Source organism: Chenopodium quinoa, unplaced genomic scaffold (genome assembly GCF_001683475.1).
Source record: "Chenopodium quinoa cultivar QQ74 unplaced genomic scaffold, ASM168347v1, whole genome shotgun sequence".
In the NCBI taxonomy this organism is placed as follows: domain Eukaryota; kingdom Viridiplantae; phylum Streptophyta; class Magnoliopsida; order Caryophyllales; family Amaranthaceae; genus Chenopodium; species Chenopodium quinoa.
This window is the reverse complement of record NW_018745461.1, coordinates 2,563,206-2,581,648: the sequence shown is the minus strand read 5'-3', so window position 1 is coordinate 2,581,648 and position 18,443 is coordinate 2,563,206. Positions and strand designations below refer to the sequence as shown.

Sequence of the window (18,443 nt, the reverse complement as noted above, 5' to 3'; positions counted from 1 at the left end):
AAATTTAAAATTAAAAAAAAACAAAAAAAAAATTTAAAAAAAAAAAAAAAAGAAGGAGGCGCCTAGGCAAGACGCCCGTACGGTGGTGGCGGCGCCTAGCCCAGACGCCAATACCACGGCAGTGGCGCTTAGCCTCTGCGCCGCCGCCGTGGTAGTGGCGTCTGGGCTAGGCGCCGCCACCACCGTAAGGGCGTCTTGCCTAGGCGCTTCCTCCGTGGTGGTGGCGTCTCGCCTTGGCGCCCCACCGTCGCCGGAGGTTTTTTTTTTTAAAAAAAAAATTACAAAAATTAAAAAAATTACCTTCTGGCCGGCAAACCGCCTTCCGCCCACCGCCGGTGCCGCCACTTCCTTGCCGGGCCGCCTCGACATAGCTCTGGAAATAATTTAGAGAGAGAAAGTGGAAGTAGAGAGTAGAGAGAGAAATTGTGTGTTTTTTAGTATGAGGGCAAAAGTGTCATTTCACTCTTATTTTGTGGGCTTTATGTAGGAATTTGCGGGCGATGTTTAACAGTTCACGCAAACACTTAGATGATAACTTACTTTATTTGAACCGATTTACAATAATGCTATTGTACACCGGGTGTTTTTTAATATTTGTACTGTTTCATAATGACCATCAAATTACCTTAACTTTTTATTAGGGGTGAGCAAAACTACCCGAAAAACCGAAAACCCGAAAAACCGATCCGTAACCGTTCAGAAAATTAGGGTACCCGATCCGATAATCATAACGGTTCGGGTACCCGTTCCGATAATTTGTTATCGGGTATGGTTATTGAATATCATTTTAAAATTAACGGTTACCCGATCTGTTCCGATAAGCATTTTTTTGCCTTTTTCCCCTATTTAAATCTATTTTTTTTTAAAAAATCTAAACTCTTACTTTACTATATAATTATTTTATAATATAAATTATTCGTAATATTATTAATAATTTGGTCAAAATTATATGATATTGTTGTTAATTATATTATAATAACTACATAATTAAGTTTAATTATCATTATTTGATATCTTATTGGGTACCCAATAACCGATTCGAAGTCCGGGCACCCGAACTTATCGATTCGGGATATGGATATCACTTTTAGAGATTTTGGGTATCGGGTACCCGAACCGTTAGTACTAACAGTACGGGTACCCGTCCCATGCTCACCCCAACTTTTTATGACATCAAATTTGTTAAAATATTGTGTAAATAAGGTTTGTTGGGAAGCTAATATTGATTGTAGATCAGTAGATATCGTATGACTATATATTAATGATAATATTCTTCTTCCTGTCAAAAATAAATAAATAAAAAGATTTTACAAATCTTTCTACTAAAATTTTGGATAGTTATAAATAAAAAATTGTATTATTAAAATAATTTAATTGGGACCAGTTTTATAATAAGAACAAAGATTGTCCATATACTTTGCCTACTTTTGTTTTAGTTATGTATCGAAAGCTACAATTAAAAAAGACAAATGTCAAATCAACCTATCACATACTTTTATTATTCCTCGACTAATATGTGGTTAATTGATTATAATACTTATCAACCAAAAATTTATAATTATATATAATTATAGATCAAATAATGAACTGATCATTAACTTGAACTAAACTTAACTGAAACAACTTAAAGAGCATCCACATTTATTAGGCTCCCCATAGTTTCTCTCTCCTCACCTCATTAGTCTATATCACTTTCCACTAACTTCTTCACATACCCTTCCCATTTTACATTTTCATGCCTACATTCATTAACCTCTCCATTTACTTTCCATCTCCTATTTTTCCATACCCCACCACCTTTTCTAATTTTTTTTTTATAAAAAAAAGAAAATGACATTGTTACATTGCTTGATGATAGTGGGAGACAAAAACAAAAAAGGACCCCACTCTTTGATATTAGAAAGTAATAGAGTATAAAACATATTCTTGGGCCTTAACTATCAGCTTGAATTTTTAGTTGATTGGTCCTCTAACATGGTATTAGAGCCAGTGTGATACAAATGTCACAGTGTTGACCCTTATGAGGTTTTGATGATGATGTTAAGAATTGAGAAAACTTCCTTTTAATATGGATTTTCTAGTGTTGTGATGTTTGCATGTTCAGTAGGCGTAGAGGGCTGAAGTAGGAACTAGGACAAAGGAACTTTAGAAGATCCATGAGAATAAGTAAAAGACAGAAGAAGAGTTCCAGCAATGGAACTTCTCGAAATTTCTCAACAGGAACTTCCCGAAATTTCTCAACAGGAACTTCAAAACGGGTTGTAAAGACCTGTTTCCGGTGTAATGCTGGGGCAAGCCTCAATAACCAAGGATTAGTGCAAAGATCGAGATATCAACCGAAAAAGATGACTTCGTAACTTATAGTTGTATAAAAGATAAGTTTGTTTTTGTAGGTTGATTAAGCATATTAATGGTTGCTATGCATGGAACTTATTAGAAATCAGATAAAGCTTGACAAGCTGATTAATTCGTAAAAGATAATTTTAGTTTTATGAAAAAGTACTTAATTGATTTTATCTTATAAAATCTGATTTAACTTGGTTTTATCTTTTTCATAAAATTCTATCTTTTAGTTAAAATGAATTTGATAAAATTGGTTTTCAGATAAAGCGAAATTAAATCTGTTTTGATTTCGATTTTAAAGAATATAAGATTAAATTTCTGTTTGATTTATCTTGTTTGTGAAAATCCTATTTTGTGTAACTGAGAAACTCCTATAAATATAGAAGTACTTCAGCTTAGCAAAATGAGAGTTTTTAAGCGTGAAAACCACTTAGTGCTTAAGAGTAAGTTCGCCAAAGGTTTAAGCTTTATCATTTTGATTTCGAGTTTCATGTGTAGCTTTCCATTTATGTGTTAGAGTGTGTCTTTGCGTTGTAATTGGTTTTGGGGTGAGATTGTGAATTCTCTTAAATTCACGTTTGAGTGTATGAGTTTGAATTCTCTAAAATTCGAGTGGTAGTCAGTCACCCCGAGTGTGTCTTGGGTTGCACAGTGGGAAAAAGGAACCTGAGTGTGTCTTACGTCGAGAAAGGAACCTGAGTGTGTCTTAGGTCGAAAAAGGTGCCTAAGTTTGTCTTAGGTATGATAGGATAGGTTCTTATCAGTTAGCAAGTGTCTTAGGAGGAACTTGCGAAGCAAAGGTCTGTGTAATAGGTTGTACTAGGAGAGTTGCCTATTATAGTGGAATTTGTTTATAAGTCCCAATAGGGCCGAGGTTTTACTTCCAGTTAGGCACTGGATAGTTTCCTCGTAAAACTTGTTGTGTGCTTTAAGTTTCTTTATGTTTTTATTGTTTATTTCCGCATAAGTTCCGCGATTGGAACCTACTACCATTCACCCCCCTCTCGTAGTAGTTCATCTAAACTAACACGCAGGATCGAATCTCATTCACCCCTCCTCCAAAGTGGATGTGTTGCATCTACATTTCAAACCCAAATGACCTTTCATGTGAGGGAGAGTGATAGAGTATAAAACATATTCCTAGACTTAACTATCGCTTTAAGCTTTCTACTTTTACTTTTTGTCAAATGAGAAGCTAAATTTTCAACCAATGTAAATGCTCTTAGAGCACTCTCACTCATGGGCATATTTTTGCCCATGAGGAGAATTATGTGAAAAAAAAATGAGTATTTTAGTACCACATTCATGGGCATTAAAAAAATAACCATGAGGAATTGGGCATTTGCCCACAGCAATGGCAAAATGAAATGCTACAGTAATAGTGGGCCATGCATGATAAATTGAAAAAAAAAAAAGAAAAACAAAGCTTGAAAATAGAAACAAAGAACCATGAGTGTGTGGGTAGGAGAGAGAGAGAGTGGTGTGGGGTTTTATTTTAGCCCATGAGTGTGTGAGAAGTTCTAAAAATAAAATGCTTATGAGAAAAAATGGAAAAGAAGAATGAGAAAGTGGGTAGAGACATAATGACATTTTTTATTTTCCCTCGTGAATGAGAGTGGTCTTAAGACAAGCTGTAATAAACTGAAAATATGCAGAAAAGTCTAAAAGAACAATCTCTAAATTTCTGGTGTCGATTTAAATTTTATCAGTGTCACATGAGTACATGACCCATATCCGGCATCCACATCCCTTGACTCCAACTCGCTATTTGATTTTGCCTCTCAACTTATCATAAACCTTATCTTTTTTTTTTTTTTTTTTTTTTTTGAGAAAATCATAAACCTTATCTTAATTGACGACTGGTCGTCATTCTTTTAGAGTGAATATCTGATTGATGAGTTGTTTTTTGAGGTAATAAGATGAAAAGAGTAAGAAACTGTATTAGTTCATTTGGTTTTAATAACATTAACGTACAAGTGCTACAACTTTTGGCATAATTTAAGGAAGTCGAAACATTTTACTCCGTAATGAACAACATGAATCATTTGCAGTTTCAATTTGCCAAATTTAATTATTATTTTTTAAAAAAAATTTAAACCTTAGGGCTTTTTCACATTTATTAAGTTGAACTGAATAGAGATGAAATGAAAATTTTATGATAAAAGAAAAATTAGGAGCTGGACTGAGCTGATTGAAGTTGAACTGAACTGATTGAAGCTAAGCTGAACTGAACTGAAATTAAGCCGAAGTGAACATGCCCTTATTTATTAAGGAATAATGTTTAAATAAAGTGAAACATAGAGTGATATAAAACTAAAACCCTTTTTTTAAAATAAAATAAAATAAATTGTCTTAGTTGGACTTTTAAAATAATTCACATAATTCATATTGATTAATATTAATGTTTATAGAAAGAAATACATACTTCATAGTAATGTAAATATCTATTAGAAGCATTTCAATGTGTAATTGTGCATTTTATAAATATCAACTTTTTATATCCTTCTATCCAGCTTAATTAAAATAGTCAAACTTTGCATACATGCTAATGTAATAGTTTGACCTAATTTTTATATAATTAAATACTAATTAAAATTAATTTTTTTTTAAAAAAATATTATTGTAAACACAAACTTTCATATATATAGGCAATGTAGCTGGCCACATCGTATGACCAGCCACATATTCTTTTTTAAAAAATGAATGAGGTTACTTGGTTAGGGGATACTCACTCGATCATGGATTATTCGGTCAGTCAGGAGCTCAAGGGGTTACCCCGTGTGTTACCTAGCCACACGGTGTAGTCATCACACACCAAAGTGACTTGTAAAACCTTATATTAATATTTGTAAAATCATACTTCGTATATTTACTACGTTTATAAAAGAACTATAGTTAAAGTAGCTATATAAATAGTGAATTATTCTAGTCCAGAGAGAGTAATTTATTAAAAAAAAAAAAGTATGTCATATGGAGAGAGTAATTTATTTGGAGTAATAATCATCGATAAAATCTTAAAATGTAATTACTTATCCAATGATCCAATCCCTATGGACATGGATTTGTATTGAAGAAAGAATATAAGCATATACCTCTGCCAATAAATTTCATTTGTGTTTTTTCATCGTCTTGTTTGTGAGATGATGGACAACCCTCCACTCTCTGATGTTGTTGCATCTCTCCTCCATAAACTGGAACCCTCTAATCTTTCAAAATGCAAATTCCCACCAGATTTGGAAAATGATCTTACAAAACTGAAAGATGCACTGCCCCTTCTGCTTGACCCTAGCCGCACCCCCGATTTATCTTTATCCACTGATGATGATCTCGAGTACTCTGTTCGCAGGGTAGATAATTTACTGGATCTTCATTTTGATGAGAGTTCTTTAATTTTTGAAGACGATGTAGAAGAAGAGAAGAGGTTTGAGGAGCTGAGGTTGGTTATCTCACGCTTGGCGCCACTGTTTAAAAGTTGTTCTGATCCTAGTGAAATTACAGAGTTTGAGTTGCCTGAAAATGTTGAACGACTTCCGCCCCATCTTTTTAGATTAGTTGTGTATTGCTCAATTTATCCTAAAGGTCATAGATTTGTCAGAGAAACTCTGGTCTATATGTGGATGGCTCTGTATCTCAGTCCCGCAGATATCGGAAAGCGGCATTTTGAAGAGCTGCTTTCCAGAGGGATATTTGAAAAGCCCGTGTCTGTTTTTGGTAATGGAAACAGCAGAAGCGTATACAGCTGCGAGATGAGCCCTGTCGTCCATGACGCAGCACGCCGCCTTGCAGCTGAAGAGGTAGCCGTGTTCAATACACGTACTACTGATGGTTCCTCTTCTGCAGTTGTTAGACAACGGACTAAGCATGTAGCATTCCGCAAGAACGGGTTTTCACGGGTTAACCTGGAAAAGGTGATCCAGAATTTTAAAAACACTACTTCATTATTGATGTTCTCTAGTCACTGGGATGCATTTTTTGGCGGATCTGCAGGTCAAATTGTAAGATTGGATAATATAAGACGGCTTTGTGTATTGGACTTATCTGGATGCCAATTTAAGAAGCTTCCACCTATCCATCTATCTTCCTTGTCAGGGAATGTTCTTCTCGAAAGCTTTTCTTTTGAGTTCTTTCCGCTCGTGGAGACATTAGATATTCATGGATGTGTTCGATTGGAAAATGTCGAGGGTTTAAGATTACCAAGGAATTTGAGTAATTTATACTTGACATCCCGGCAATCATCTTTGCCTTCTCGTTCCCCCCAAATAATGTTATTAGAACTCTCTCACTGTGTGCATTTGATCGAAATTGAATATCATGTAGTAGTGAGAAAATTGCGCATATTTGACTGCCCAAGCCTTAAAACACTTCATATCAATTACTTTGAGGAATTGGTTCTGCATAATTGTGCTAGTCTAGTTCTAGACTTTGGAAAGGAACACATAGCAGGACCGGAACCTACAGTAAGATTTATTAAGAGAAACAGGGAAGAATATTTTTCCTTTCTCAAAAGATTGGAACTAGTAGGTCTTCCAATGGTTCGGTTGCCTGACTGGGTTCAATTCGCCAAGGTTCTTGAGTATTTCATGATTGCAGATTGTCCACAGCTACAACAGCTAGAAAGTTTGAAATACCTTAGATCTCTTCAGGAATTATACATCTATAATTGTCCGAATTTGCGATCTATACCTTATAACGCACTCTACTCACTTCCTAACCTCAGCTTACTCGATGTCAGAAATTGCCCAAACTTCAATGGAAGACCCACATGGTTCTCCAATATTCAGGTACAAAAAATTCACAATTTTTTTTTTTTTCATTATTTACATATAATTATTAATTTTTTTAGTTTTTCAAAAGAATTCTGATGCACCAAATAAAAAATAGAAAAGGTATTACTTCGACTAATAACATATTACTCCGTATATTTATACTTTATTTCAGAATTAATAATTATAATTGTCATTAAAATAAATTCACAAATAACGGAGTACCACAAATTATTATATAAAAAAAAGTATAATAAGACGTTTCTTTTAATAAGGATGAAATGTGATTTTTTTTTAAAACTGAATGTGCATTTTTTTTGAACTGCAAAAATGTGCAAATTTGATCAAACTTGGTCTTATCTATCTATAGGGATGTCAATGGGGCGGGACAGGTGTTGGCATTCCCATCCTCATCTCCACCTAACATTTTCATCCTCATCCTCATCCCCGCGGCGGGTCTAAAATTCATCCCCATCCCTGCCCCGGCGAGTACAATTCCAAAACCATCCCCGCCCCACCCCCCACTTGGATATCCATCCCTACCTAAACCCCGCCTAATCCCCACCCAAGACCCACCTAACCTCCACCTTTCAAATACACAATCTTATATAATTAATATAGATTACATTAAAAAAAATCTAAATATTACACATTTTTTGTTTATAATACAAGTGTATTACAAAGTATTATAATTAATATTTTATTTTACACAAATATTTTATAAAATAGTATAAAAGTATAGAATTTTATTTTGAAATATATATAGATGTGTGTATAAGATGGGGATAGAGCGGGTACGAAGTGGGACGGGTACAACCTAAAATCCACCCCCACCCCATCACCCATGACGGGTATGATTTTCATCCCCATCCTCGCCCCACCACCCACCAAACCGAGACCTATCCTGGGGCGGGGATGGGGCGAGTCTCCTACTTGACCAGACTAATTTCCTTCAAAATGCTCTACTTTTTTTTAAAAAAAAAAAACGGTTAAAAAAATTTAAAGGATAGACATTAATAAATTTAAATTTTAAAAAAAAATTGTTACATAAGTCATTTAATTTCAATTGACTATTATTGCATCATATTTTATAAATCCGTGCATTGCACAAGGCCAAAACTAGTATATGTGTTATACTCCCTCCGTCCCCGAATGATAGTCACTTTTGGGTGAAAATCACGGGAATTAAGGAGAAATAAATAAAGTACATGGAAACTAAAATCCAATCATGTGCAAAACAAAAAGAAGAGAGAGAAACTAATTGTCATTCAAAAGGGAGACAACTCATTCAATTAAGGCATAAGTACAAAAGCAAATATGAGGGTATTTTGGAAAGCACAGATAATGCAGCAAAAAAAAATGAGGGTATATAAGTCATTTTGTGTTATTGTATGGGACCTAAAATTGTGAAATGTGACTAACATTTTGGGTGTCCAAAAATGAAAATAGTGACTATCATTCGGAGACGGAGGGAGTATTTGACTGTGAGTCTGTGACAATTATTATTGGACAAAATAAGTATTACCTTATTAGTTTGACAATAAACTAAGTATGCGACTCTTTTTCAAGAGGAGAAGTTTAGTGCTATTCAATCTTTCTTCAAGAAAAGCATTTCTAATGGTCATGCTAAAACAAACAAATCCTCGTCTAAATCTAGTTCAGAATCAAAAGGTAAATAAACATCTTTTACTTCCATTTTTTTAGTGCATCATTTTGGTATTCGTAGATTCTTAGACAACTTTTGAAGTAGAGATATGTAGAGAGAAAATAGGGCCCATGTGATAAGAGAAGGATAGAGATAATTAATTAATTATAAAAGAAAGTGATGCACGTAATAAATTGAAACTTCTTTATTTAAAAAGTGATGTATCTAAATTGAACTTTCCTTATTTAGAAAGTGATGCATCTAAAAAGAATTGTAGAAAATATATGGTTATATGCTTGTGGCATTACATTATTCAAGTTCCATTTTCTTTGTCTAAACTTATTAAATCTATGGTTATAGGCTTGTGGCGTCGTCGCCTCTTCCCCTTCCATCTGAACCACCATCCCCCTTTCCATTCCCCACGCAACCACCAAGAAAACCCCTCCCCCATGTGCTGGGGTCTGGTGGATGTTGGTTGGGGTTAGGCACCAACGTAGGGTAAGGGGAGGTGGTCAACCGGTGAACTCATGGGGTGGGTGTTGGTTTTTATTGATTTTTTTTTTTATCAAACACATATCATTTTAAAAAAAAAAAATCACTTTCAACAGGTCAACGATCATTTGACATGTTAAAAGAAAATGCCTTTCAAAGTTGGGATTAATAAAACTAATGTTTTCTTTTATTTATTCTAGCAGTTGTTTGTTATGATTAGATGATTGTGATATTTGGAGGCTGAGGTGATCAAACTCAACATAGCCCAAGGGCCCAAATCGAATTTGGGTGGGCTTTAAGAATAAGTTTTTAGCTTGAAAATTTTCAATTTTTCTCGCTGGCTTAGGCATACATTTTTTAAGTTTTTTTGTTAATTTTTTTGGACTGGCTCGAAAAAGCCTAATCCGGCTTATTTTACGAGTTTAGACAAGCAATTTTCGGCCTAAAATTTGGCTCGACCTAGCCCGAGCATGCGGGCTAATTTTTCCAATAAGTCTATTGTAGACCTTGTCTGGACCACTGGCTCCTACAAACCTCAAATCTTGCGGTCCAAACACTCTCAAAATTTCTTTATTTTATTTCTTTTTGTTATTTTGCTCCAACAAACATATCTCTCCCCTCTGCAATTACTTTCATTTCATTTTTCAATTGCTCAATACTTATCTCTCTCCTCTGCAATTGACAAATTTCCATGGAAGAAAACAGGAAAAAGGTCCATAAGGTAATTAAATATTTGAACAACTTAAAATTTCTTTATATTTCTGTAAATTCGCTAATTGATTCCTTCGAACTTGTTGTAATTTGTTTAAATTATTTAAATTTTGGTAATTTGTGTATAATTTCTAAAAAATTTTCACATTTTGTTTGACAAATTATTCTACAAGTAGTGATGAAGATGAATTGTTGAAGCTAATCCGATCGATTTCAAAGCGTGCAGTGGTACATTGCGATTGTTCTGATATTTTTACTAAATGTTCAAAATTTGCGATGTTCAGATTTTTTTACTAAAACTTCAAATTAAAATTTGAAATTGTTCAGATTTTTTAACTAAATGTTCAAAAGTAAAGGCGTAATATATTACGATTGTTCATATATTTTTAATAAATGTTCAAAATTTTCGATGTTCAGTTCGGATTTATACTACTAAATATTCAAAATTTGCAATCGTTCAGATTTTTTATCAAATGTACAGAAGTATAGGCGTAGTACATTGCAATTTTTTTTAAATATATTTACTAAATGTTCAAAACTTTCGATGTTCAGTTCGGATTTTTTTTTTTTACCAAATGTTCAAAATTTGCAATCGTTCATATTTTTTACTAAATGTTCAACAGTATAGGTGTGTTACAATGCGATTGTTCAGGTACTTTTACTAAATGTTCAAAAAATTTGATATTCAGTTCAGATTTTTTTACCATATGTTCAAAATTTGCAATCATTCAGATTTTTTTTACTAAATATTCAAAAGTATAGGCGTGGTACATTGTGATTGTTCAGATACTTTTACTAAATGTTCAAAAATTTTAATGTTCAGTTCGGATTTTTTTTACTAAATGTACAAAATTTGTAATCGTTCAAATTTTTTTAATAAATGTTCAAAAGTATAGGCGTAGTACATCGCGATTGTTTAGATATTTTTACTAAATGTTCAAAATTTTCAATGTTCAGTTCAGATTTTTTTTTTTTTACTAAATGTTCATATTAGCAATTGCTCAGTTTTTTTTTTTTTTATTTTTTTTTTACTAAATGTTCAAAAGTATAAACGTGATACATTGCGATTGTTTAGATATTTTTACTAACTGTTCAAAATTTTCGATGTTCAGTTCGGATATTTTTTTACTAAATGTTAAAATTTGCAATGTCCAATTTTTTTTAACTAAATTAATCGTTCAAATTAATGACAACAATAAAAAAAAATCAATAAATCGATCATAATGGATTACGATTGAAATCGATCAGATTAGTTTTAACAAATTCAATTGATATTAAGCAATAATTTCATCCACAAATTCATTGATGATTAAAAAAATTCATAATAACTAACCTAGATTGATCTAGGAATATCGACAATTTCCATCACGTTAAATGTAGAAATTTAATGGAAAAAATTAATGGAAAAAAAATCAAAGAATAGAGGAGAGAGAAAATATGAATTTGAAAAAAACAGGAATGAATTAAAATCGAGAAAGAAATAAAAAGAGATCGGATTTTGTTTTTTTTTTTAAGAAAAGAGAGAGATAGATTTTGTATATAAGGAACAAAAAATTAACAAAAAAAATGAAGAATAAGATGTAAAGATGCAGGAAGAAGAATGATTTGAGTAGAATAGAGTTGTATTTTATTTGTATAGAGGTGTCTTTTAGGAGATGGTCCATCTATTTTTAGATGGACCAGGGTTCACACAAGAATTTGTACTTGCCTTGAATTGACTTTGCCCAAACCTACCTGCCTTACTCTTTGATTTGATTACCTCTAAGATCAACCAAAGGTCGTATATTATTTTTGAAATTTTTTCCTTTTTATTCATCTATTGGAGTTTTTGTTTGTTATAGATGATCATGATTACATGGAAGGACTCTCTCCATCACTTTTCTATAGTTACATTTTGACTAATATAATGTTTAAAATTATAGATCGAGGAAGTGCTAATACATCACTGTTAGACATAAACATATATATTACAATAGCAATTTTGTATATAATGACATTTGAGAGTACTATTAAGAGGCAATATAGTACTACTTGATAGTACGTACTACTGAACATTCTCAGTAGTATTATATATGCTCCCAGACAGTTCCAATAGTATAAAAGATACTCTTAGTAGTACTTAAAAAAAACATCTCAGTAATACTATTAGGACTTCCAGTAGTATAAAAGGCTATTACTACATATGCAATTTAATCGTGTCTAACGGTGATGTATTAAGACTTTCTCAAAATTGTGACTGTAATAAAAATATAATATTATAGGATTTTTTTTTACTTTTACCTAAAAAAAAAAGAAGTTTTTTACCATCAAAACTTATAAACTTTTTTTACCACCAAAAAAAATTCTTAAAACTATTATACTATCAAAACCTATAAACCTTCTATTTTACCACAAAAAATTCTAAAAACTTATAAACCTTTTATTTTAACACCGTCAAAAAATTCAAACAGGTTTTAAAAAAAATTCTTATAGGGGGGCATTTTGGCCCTTTGAATCCTATTTGAGGTTAGAATTGTAAAAAAAAAATGCCTTGTTCTATGTTAGAGGACCATCTCAACTAAAAGCTTAAGCTGATGGTTGAGACCCGGGAATATGTGTTATACTCTATCACGCCCCCTTACACGAGAGCCCGTTTGGGCTAGAAGTGTGGATGCAGCATGGGCCCTCCTCATACCCAGCGCTCCATATTCCACTTGAAAGTGGGGGTAGATGAGATTTGAACCCATAACCTTTATTTCACGCTGATGGTTGAGTCTCAAGAATATGTATTATACTCTATCATTATACGTGTATTATGCAAATTGAGGTATTTTTTAAGTTGAAAAAAACTAGCCATTTATGCTTATTTTGACCTTAAATTGATTTCAAAGGACTAAAACGCCCCCACAAACCCTCTAAAGTGCATGTTTTGGCACGAAAATTGAAAATTTAAAAAAAAAATTGTTAAATTTACCTTTTTTTTATAATAGGTGGTAAAAACATTTTTTTGTGGTAAAATAGAAGTTTAGAACTTTTGACAGTAAAAAAACAATGTTGTTTGTCTTTTTTTATTTTTTATTTATTTATGCTGGTAAGAGTAAAAAAAGCTAAAGAGCACTTTTAAAAAAACAGCAAGGGCCTAATATTCTTGAATTACACAGGGACAAGAGCACTCTTAAAAGTTTATCTTGATGGACAAATCTACAAGTTTTCACCAAGTCAGGCAAGTTCATTTTAGTTTTTTTCTCAATTCAATTGCTCATGCTGACATGGTTATTGAGAGAATGTAGTACAAAGTATTATTTTAATTTTTTTTTGGTGAACTAATTATTATTGATAACAGACCACATATGTTGATTAGGACACAAATTAAGGAAAAATCATAGAAAAATTTTAAAAAACACCATTTTGTGAAAATTGAAGGGATGAGATTCAGGAGAGAGAAGAGTGGTGGGAGGAGTGGACAATGGAGGCGATGATGGAGAAGAAAGATAAATATCAAGTCAATGCCGAAAAACGTGAAAAACTAAGAGCAAACACAATGGTTAACCACAATCTTTTGGTTATTATTTATTTTATGGAAAATGCTATACATAGCCCTTAAGGCTACATATAAGCATTAAATTTACACTTGAAAATCGTAAAAAGTTAAGAAATCATCAAAATATAAACATTATTTACACTGATTTACGAGTGTTTTTGTCATGAATTCCTAATTTTATACAATTTCCAATAGTATATTTAATGCTTATATATAGCCTTTAGGGATACGTATAGCATTACCCTTATTTTATTAATTTCTCCATCTTCCACCTCACCTATAACCACTTTTATACCCATTTAATAACCAATATATCCCAATAGTTAACCATAACTTTTTGATTTTTTATTTTCTCTCTCCTACTTTTACCCAATCTCAACCCCACAATTTCTCTCTTTCTCTCTCCTAATTTAAATCAACCCCACCAAGGACAAATATTAAAAGCAAAAAGTAGATTATTTTAATCTATAACCCAATGTTGATAACCAGTTATTGTTGTAACCTGGTTACTACAATTTTTCCACAAAATTTTCTCTCTTCTCATTTTTTTAATTATTTTTCCACTTTCTCTCTCATGATAACCAAATAATGTGGTTATCCACTGGGTGTGCTCTAAGTTGAAGTTTTAACTTTTAAAAAAAATTCCTGATAAAATATCCTATTTTTTACTCCATATTTGCCAAAAATGGTTAACAATTTTTTTTTTCTGATAAAATTTCCTTTTTTTTTATGAGAAAAATTTCCTATTTTTTATTTACCAAAAATTGTTTAAAAGGTTTTTTTTTTTCAAATGTTCCAAAAATTAACTATTCTACATTTAAAGCTAAGAATTCAACATTTTAAATTGGTTATGTTTTTTTTTTTTTTTTTTTTTTTTTGGACAGGAATTGTTATTTAAGATATAATTGAAATGATAAAAAAATTAGAGTACAAACCACTAAGGATTTTTTTTTTTCGGAACGACAGTCATTCATACTTTGAAATAACTTTTATAGTTTTATCAATATTATTTGGACAATTATATTCTCTAAAATGTTTATTTACTTTTTTGTTATCCTTAATTAAAATGTTATTGTCTATATACTGCTAAAATATTTGTTTACATAATTTTCCCCATCCAGCTACCAACAATTATAGTTGTAACATGCCAAACTAAAAGAGATCTGGTGACATGACTATGTATGGCGTGCACATTAGTCATCTAATAGCCACCCTAGTATCATAAAATGTGTAGATAAGAAAGTGCTTACATTTTTTATATATATGTGCTTGCCTTTGACATATCTGCAATGTCAACCAGGAGCCTAATGCTTCAATAGCCTCGCACTTGCATCAGAGTGATCCATATTTCGTAGCAGTGGTGGTTCTGGGCCGGAGCAAGGTGGTTGACGGAACAGGGCCCCCAAATTTGAGGGGCCCCAAAATTTAGATATATATAATTAAGTTTGGCATAATATCCTGAAATTGCAGTTGATGTAGTGGTTAGATCAATTGCCTTGTGTATACAAGGTTTTGGGTTTGAGACATGCATCAAACAATTTTCTAATTTCTTGGGGAGCTGACAGCTGGCTTCGATTTCCTCAAATTCATTGAATGTAGTCAGTAGTCTTCCAAAAGCTCCACCCAAAAAATCAGATTTCTTTTTTCCCCAAAATTTTTCAATCTACTAATTCAATTCCAAAAAACTCTTTATCTTCTAAACTCTATATTTTTCATTTACTTTCTTTTATTATCTTCTTCATTTTCTTCAATTATTCAATCAGTTTTCAAAATTTTTCATCTCCCAAAATTATTTTTCCCTATATTAGTTCATAATTTCAACGGTTAAATCTTCAATTTGAAGATGAAATTAATTATTAAACCATTGTTAATCTCCCAATTTTTCCTATATATGCATTTTATTTACTCTTTCAATTTTACAAATAAAAAAGAAATCTTTAAGATAATCTTAAATCCAAAGTTCTTTTCAACTATTGTGAGTATAGGCTATAGCTAGTAATCGGAAAAAAATTCATCACAAACCTCTTCGGATTCATCCCGGTACGACTTTTTGTTAAATTTTAATATCTGGGTATGTTGAATTATTTCTTGTTGTTTAATTTAATTGCATTTTTCTGATTTTTATTAACTTTTTTTTGTTGAATTTTGTGGGTGGGATTGGGGGAGCAGAAAAAGGCCCCATTTTAAAAAGTTGAACAGGGCCCCATAAATAATTTGCAATTTTAACCCCGGCACTGTTTCGTAGTGAAATCACGAATGAATAGAACAACATGTACAATTACCCAAGTGTTGACATCTTTTATGTTCATTTCAAGTTTATTCTTGTAGATTAACAAATGTAGTATGTAAGTTGCGGTTTTCCTAACACTTTGTAAACAACCTTGTTCATAATTGGTAATAAACTAGCTAAACTATGTAAACTTGGACAAATAATGACTATCTATTGTTGTAGGACTGCTGATTAATCATAATCATTGGCGCACCCTAGCATTGGTTTTCAAAGCAATAATGAGGATGAAAACTATTGTTAGCCCTGGACGAGAGATGACAAAGCTCCATTGTTGTCTCTTCCCCGATGACTATGAATTTGAGAGAGAGACATTAGTCCAGTTATGGATGGCTGTGGGGTTTTTAAGAGATAAGCACACGGAAGATGCTGGAAACTTAAAATTTGATGCTCTTTTAGAGGGACAATACATCTTACCAGCAAGAGTTGATATTTTGACTGCAAAAAGTAAGTACAAAGTTAATTATGACAAGGTCACCACTCTTCTAAATGGGATGCTAACAATCCAAAATAAGGATTTGCGTGCCATGTTAGAAGATGAAAATGCATATGTTATTGGATCTAAGTTTTGGCATGTCTCAATAGTGTCTAATCACATTGATCAAGGAACGTTTGAGACACTAAAGACTTTCAATGAAGTGAGGACACTTTTATTGGTTCGCGATTATGACTCTTCTCTCAAACAAATACCATCAGATTTGTTTTTAGCTCTAAAGTCCATACAGGCACTTGATTTGAGTGGAAGTCATATAACTGAGCTGCCAAGTTCTATAGGTAATCTAATACAATTAAGTTACCTTGATCTTTCATTTACACTAATTGAGAGTTTACCTGAGTCCATTGATCGACTTCATCAACTGCAAACCTTGAAACTTGAATGGTGTAGGCATTTATACATCCTTCCGGATGGAATGAAAGAGCTTGTTGGCCTTCGCTATTTATATTTTGATGTTTTGGGCCAACTAACAATCATGCCCAAAGGTATAGGAGCTCTTACTGAGCTTCGCACACTATCAGCATTCATTGTAGACTCAGGAGAGGGTTGTAGCATTAGAGAACTCCAGCACATGAATAACCTTAAAGGAAGTTTTTGTATCTCTGGGTTGGAAAATGTGACTCAGCGCGAGGCCCGGGAAACAACTTTATCTGATAAAAAATATCTTACTCAGTTACAACTAAGATGGAATGACTTCAAATCATACAGTGTACAAGATCTACGCTGCATGTATTGGACTACTCATTATCTTAAGCCAAACTTATGTTTGGAAGAGTTGCAGGTGTTATATTATCCCGGCTTAAATTTACCAGCTTGGATGGGCTCTCCAGAGTATGAGAGGCTTGTTAGTATAACCCTCCTCAAGTGTGCAATAAAAGAGCTTCAAATTAGATTAGGGGAGTTACCAAATCTCAAGTATTTGAAGATTACTTTAATGTACAAATTGACAGACATCAATCGTTTGGTTCATGCTAAGGATGGTATTGTCAGCTTTCCTAAATTGGAGACGCTACTAATTGATGGCATGCCTCAATTAGACTCTTGGATAAGAGTAACTTATGATGATTTTCCACTTCTTTCGAAGCTTATTGTAAAGCAATGCCCCAAGCTGAGTGTGCTTCTGTTTCTTCCACATCTCCGCTCCTTGAAGCATCTAGAAATAAGCCACTGCAAAGTGCTAAAATCTCTGTCAGATGGACCAGCATTGTCAAAGTCGCTAGAAACTCTTGAAATAGATGCTTGTCCTTTGTTGAAAAAGAAATGCATGAAGGGAGGTGAAGGCTGGTTTGAGATTGAACATATTCCAGAGATAACAATTGATTTGAAAGACGTTCGTTCTATTCAAGAAGATGGAGCTGATGATGATACTTCGTCTGCAGGTAACTGTAAACTTTATTTGACTACGGATTATATTCTAATTTTTCAGTCAATAATTTCCTGCCTATGGAGTATTTCTTTGGAATTCTTAGTACCCTATACTTCTGTAAAGTTTTATTGTCATCTTTCAATTTTGGGTGAACTATTCACTGCATTGTCAAAACTATTGTATTATAAATTAAACATAAAAATTGCGATATTGTGTTACAGTTTCATATTCAGATAGTGATAATGATTATGAGGGTTTAGAGAATAATGTCCATCCATATGACTCCTGCAGTCCTGCTAGAGGTAAGCTTATACAGTATATGATTTTTTGTTACTTGATTTCAGCTGACATGGTCATATATTTATGAATTCCCCATAACAAATTAAATTTCCCTGTTTATCCCAACCTATGGTGTATTTTACTCAAATTCCTATTCCCACGCACCAAATACCCTGTAAAGGGAATGAGGTTGATGCTTATCACTTGTGTCTTAGATTCAGGTAGGTAATCAACAATTATGAGGAACTATCCCAAGATGCAATGTGTGGTGAACACTTTGTGTGAGACCTTCTCCAAATTGAAGTTGTAAGATGAGTAACGAATCTTGCAAAAACTCACAACAGTTGAAGTAATGGTGCTACAAATATATGGGCCCTATTTGGTAATTACCTGATAGCTGATTGTATTAGCTGATTTGACTAGTTGGTTGTATAAAGGCTATAAACTGGTTTGACTAGCCGATTGTTTTAAAGTATATAGTAATTAGGTGTTACTTGTTAGCTATTTTAATGTATTTAATAGCCAAAAAACTAATTGTTCA

At 32.8% G+C, this 18,443-nt stretch overlaps 2 protein-coding genes across 2 annotated transcripts; both read left to right on the top strand.

Moving 5' to 3' along the window:
* Positions 1-5,190: 5,190 nt before the first annotated feature.
* On the top strand, positions 5,191-13,537 carry LOC110714917 (putative disease resistance RPP13-like protein 1). Its single transcript, XM_021893472.1, has 2 exons — positions 5,191-7,124; positions 13,095-13,537. The coding sequence occupies exons 1-2, from the start codon at positions 5,484-5,486 to the stop codon at positions 13,110-13,112; spliced, it is 1,659 nt and encodes a 552-aa protein (XP_021749164.1). The 5' UTR covers positions 5,191-5,483; the 3' UTR covers positions 13,113-13,537.
* A 2,445-nt stretch (positions 13,538-15,982) lies between these two features.
* LOC110714840 (putative disease resistance protein RGA3) lies at positions 15,983-17,990 on the top strand. The gene is made up of 3 exons (XM_021893392.1): positions 15,983-17,636; positions 17,845-17,925; positions 17,968-17,990. Exons 1-3 carry the CDS (start codon positions 15,983-15,985, stop codon positions 17,988-17,990), a joined length of 1,758 nt encoding a protein of 585 aa, XP_021749084.1.
* Positions 17,991-18,443: the final 453 nt, after the last annotated feature.

What these genes read in the sequence shown, in the direction of transcription:
- LOC110714840 (XM_021893392.1), top strand. Translation starts at nt 15,983, where the DNA reads ATGAGGATGAAAACTATTGTTAGCCCTGGACGAGAGATGACAAAGCTC. An exon ending in TGATGATACTTCGTCTGCAG is followed by an intron (nt 17,637 to 17,844) that starts GTAACTGTAAAC and finishes ATTGTGTTACAG; the next exon opens with TTTCATATTCAGATAGTGAT. An exon ending in CTCCTGCAGTCCTGCTAGAG is followed by an intron (nt 17,926 to 17,967) that starts GTAAGCTTATAC and finishes ACTTGATTTCAG; the next exon opens with CTGACATGGTCATATATTTA.
- LOC110714917 (XM_021893472.1), top strand. Translation starts at nt 5,484, where the DNA reads ATGATGGACAACCCTCCACTCTCTGATGTTGTTGCATCTCTCCTCCAT.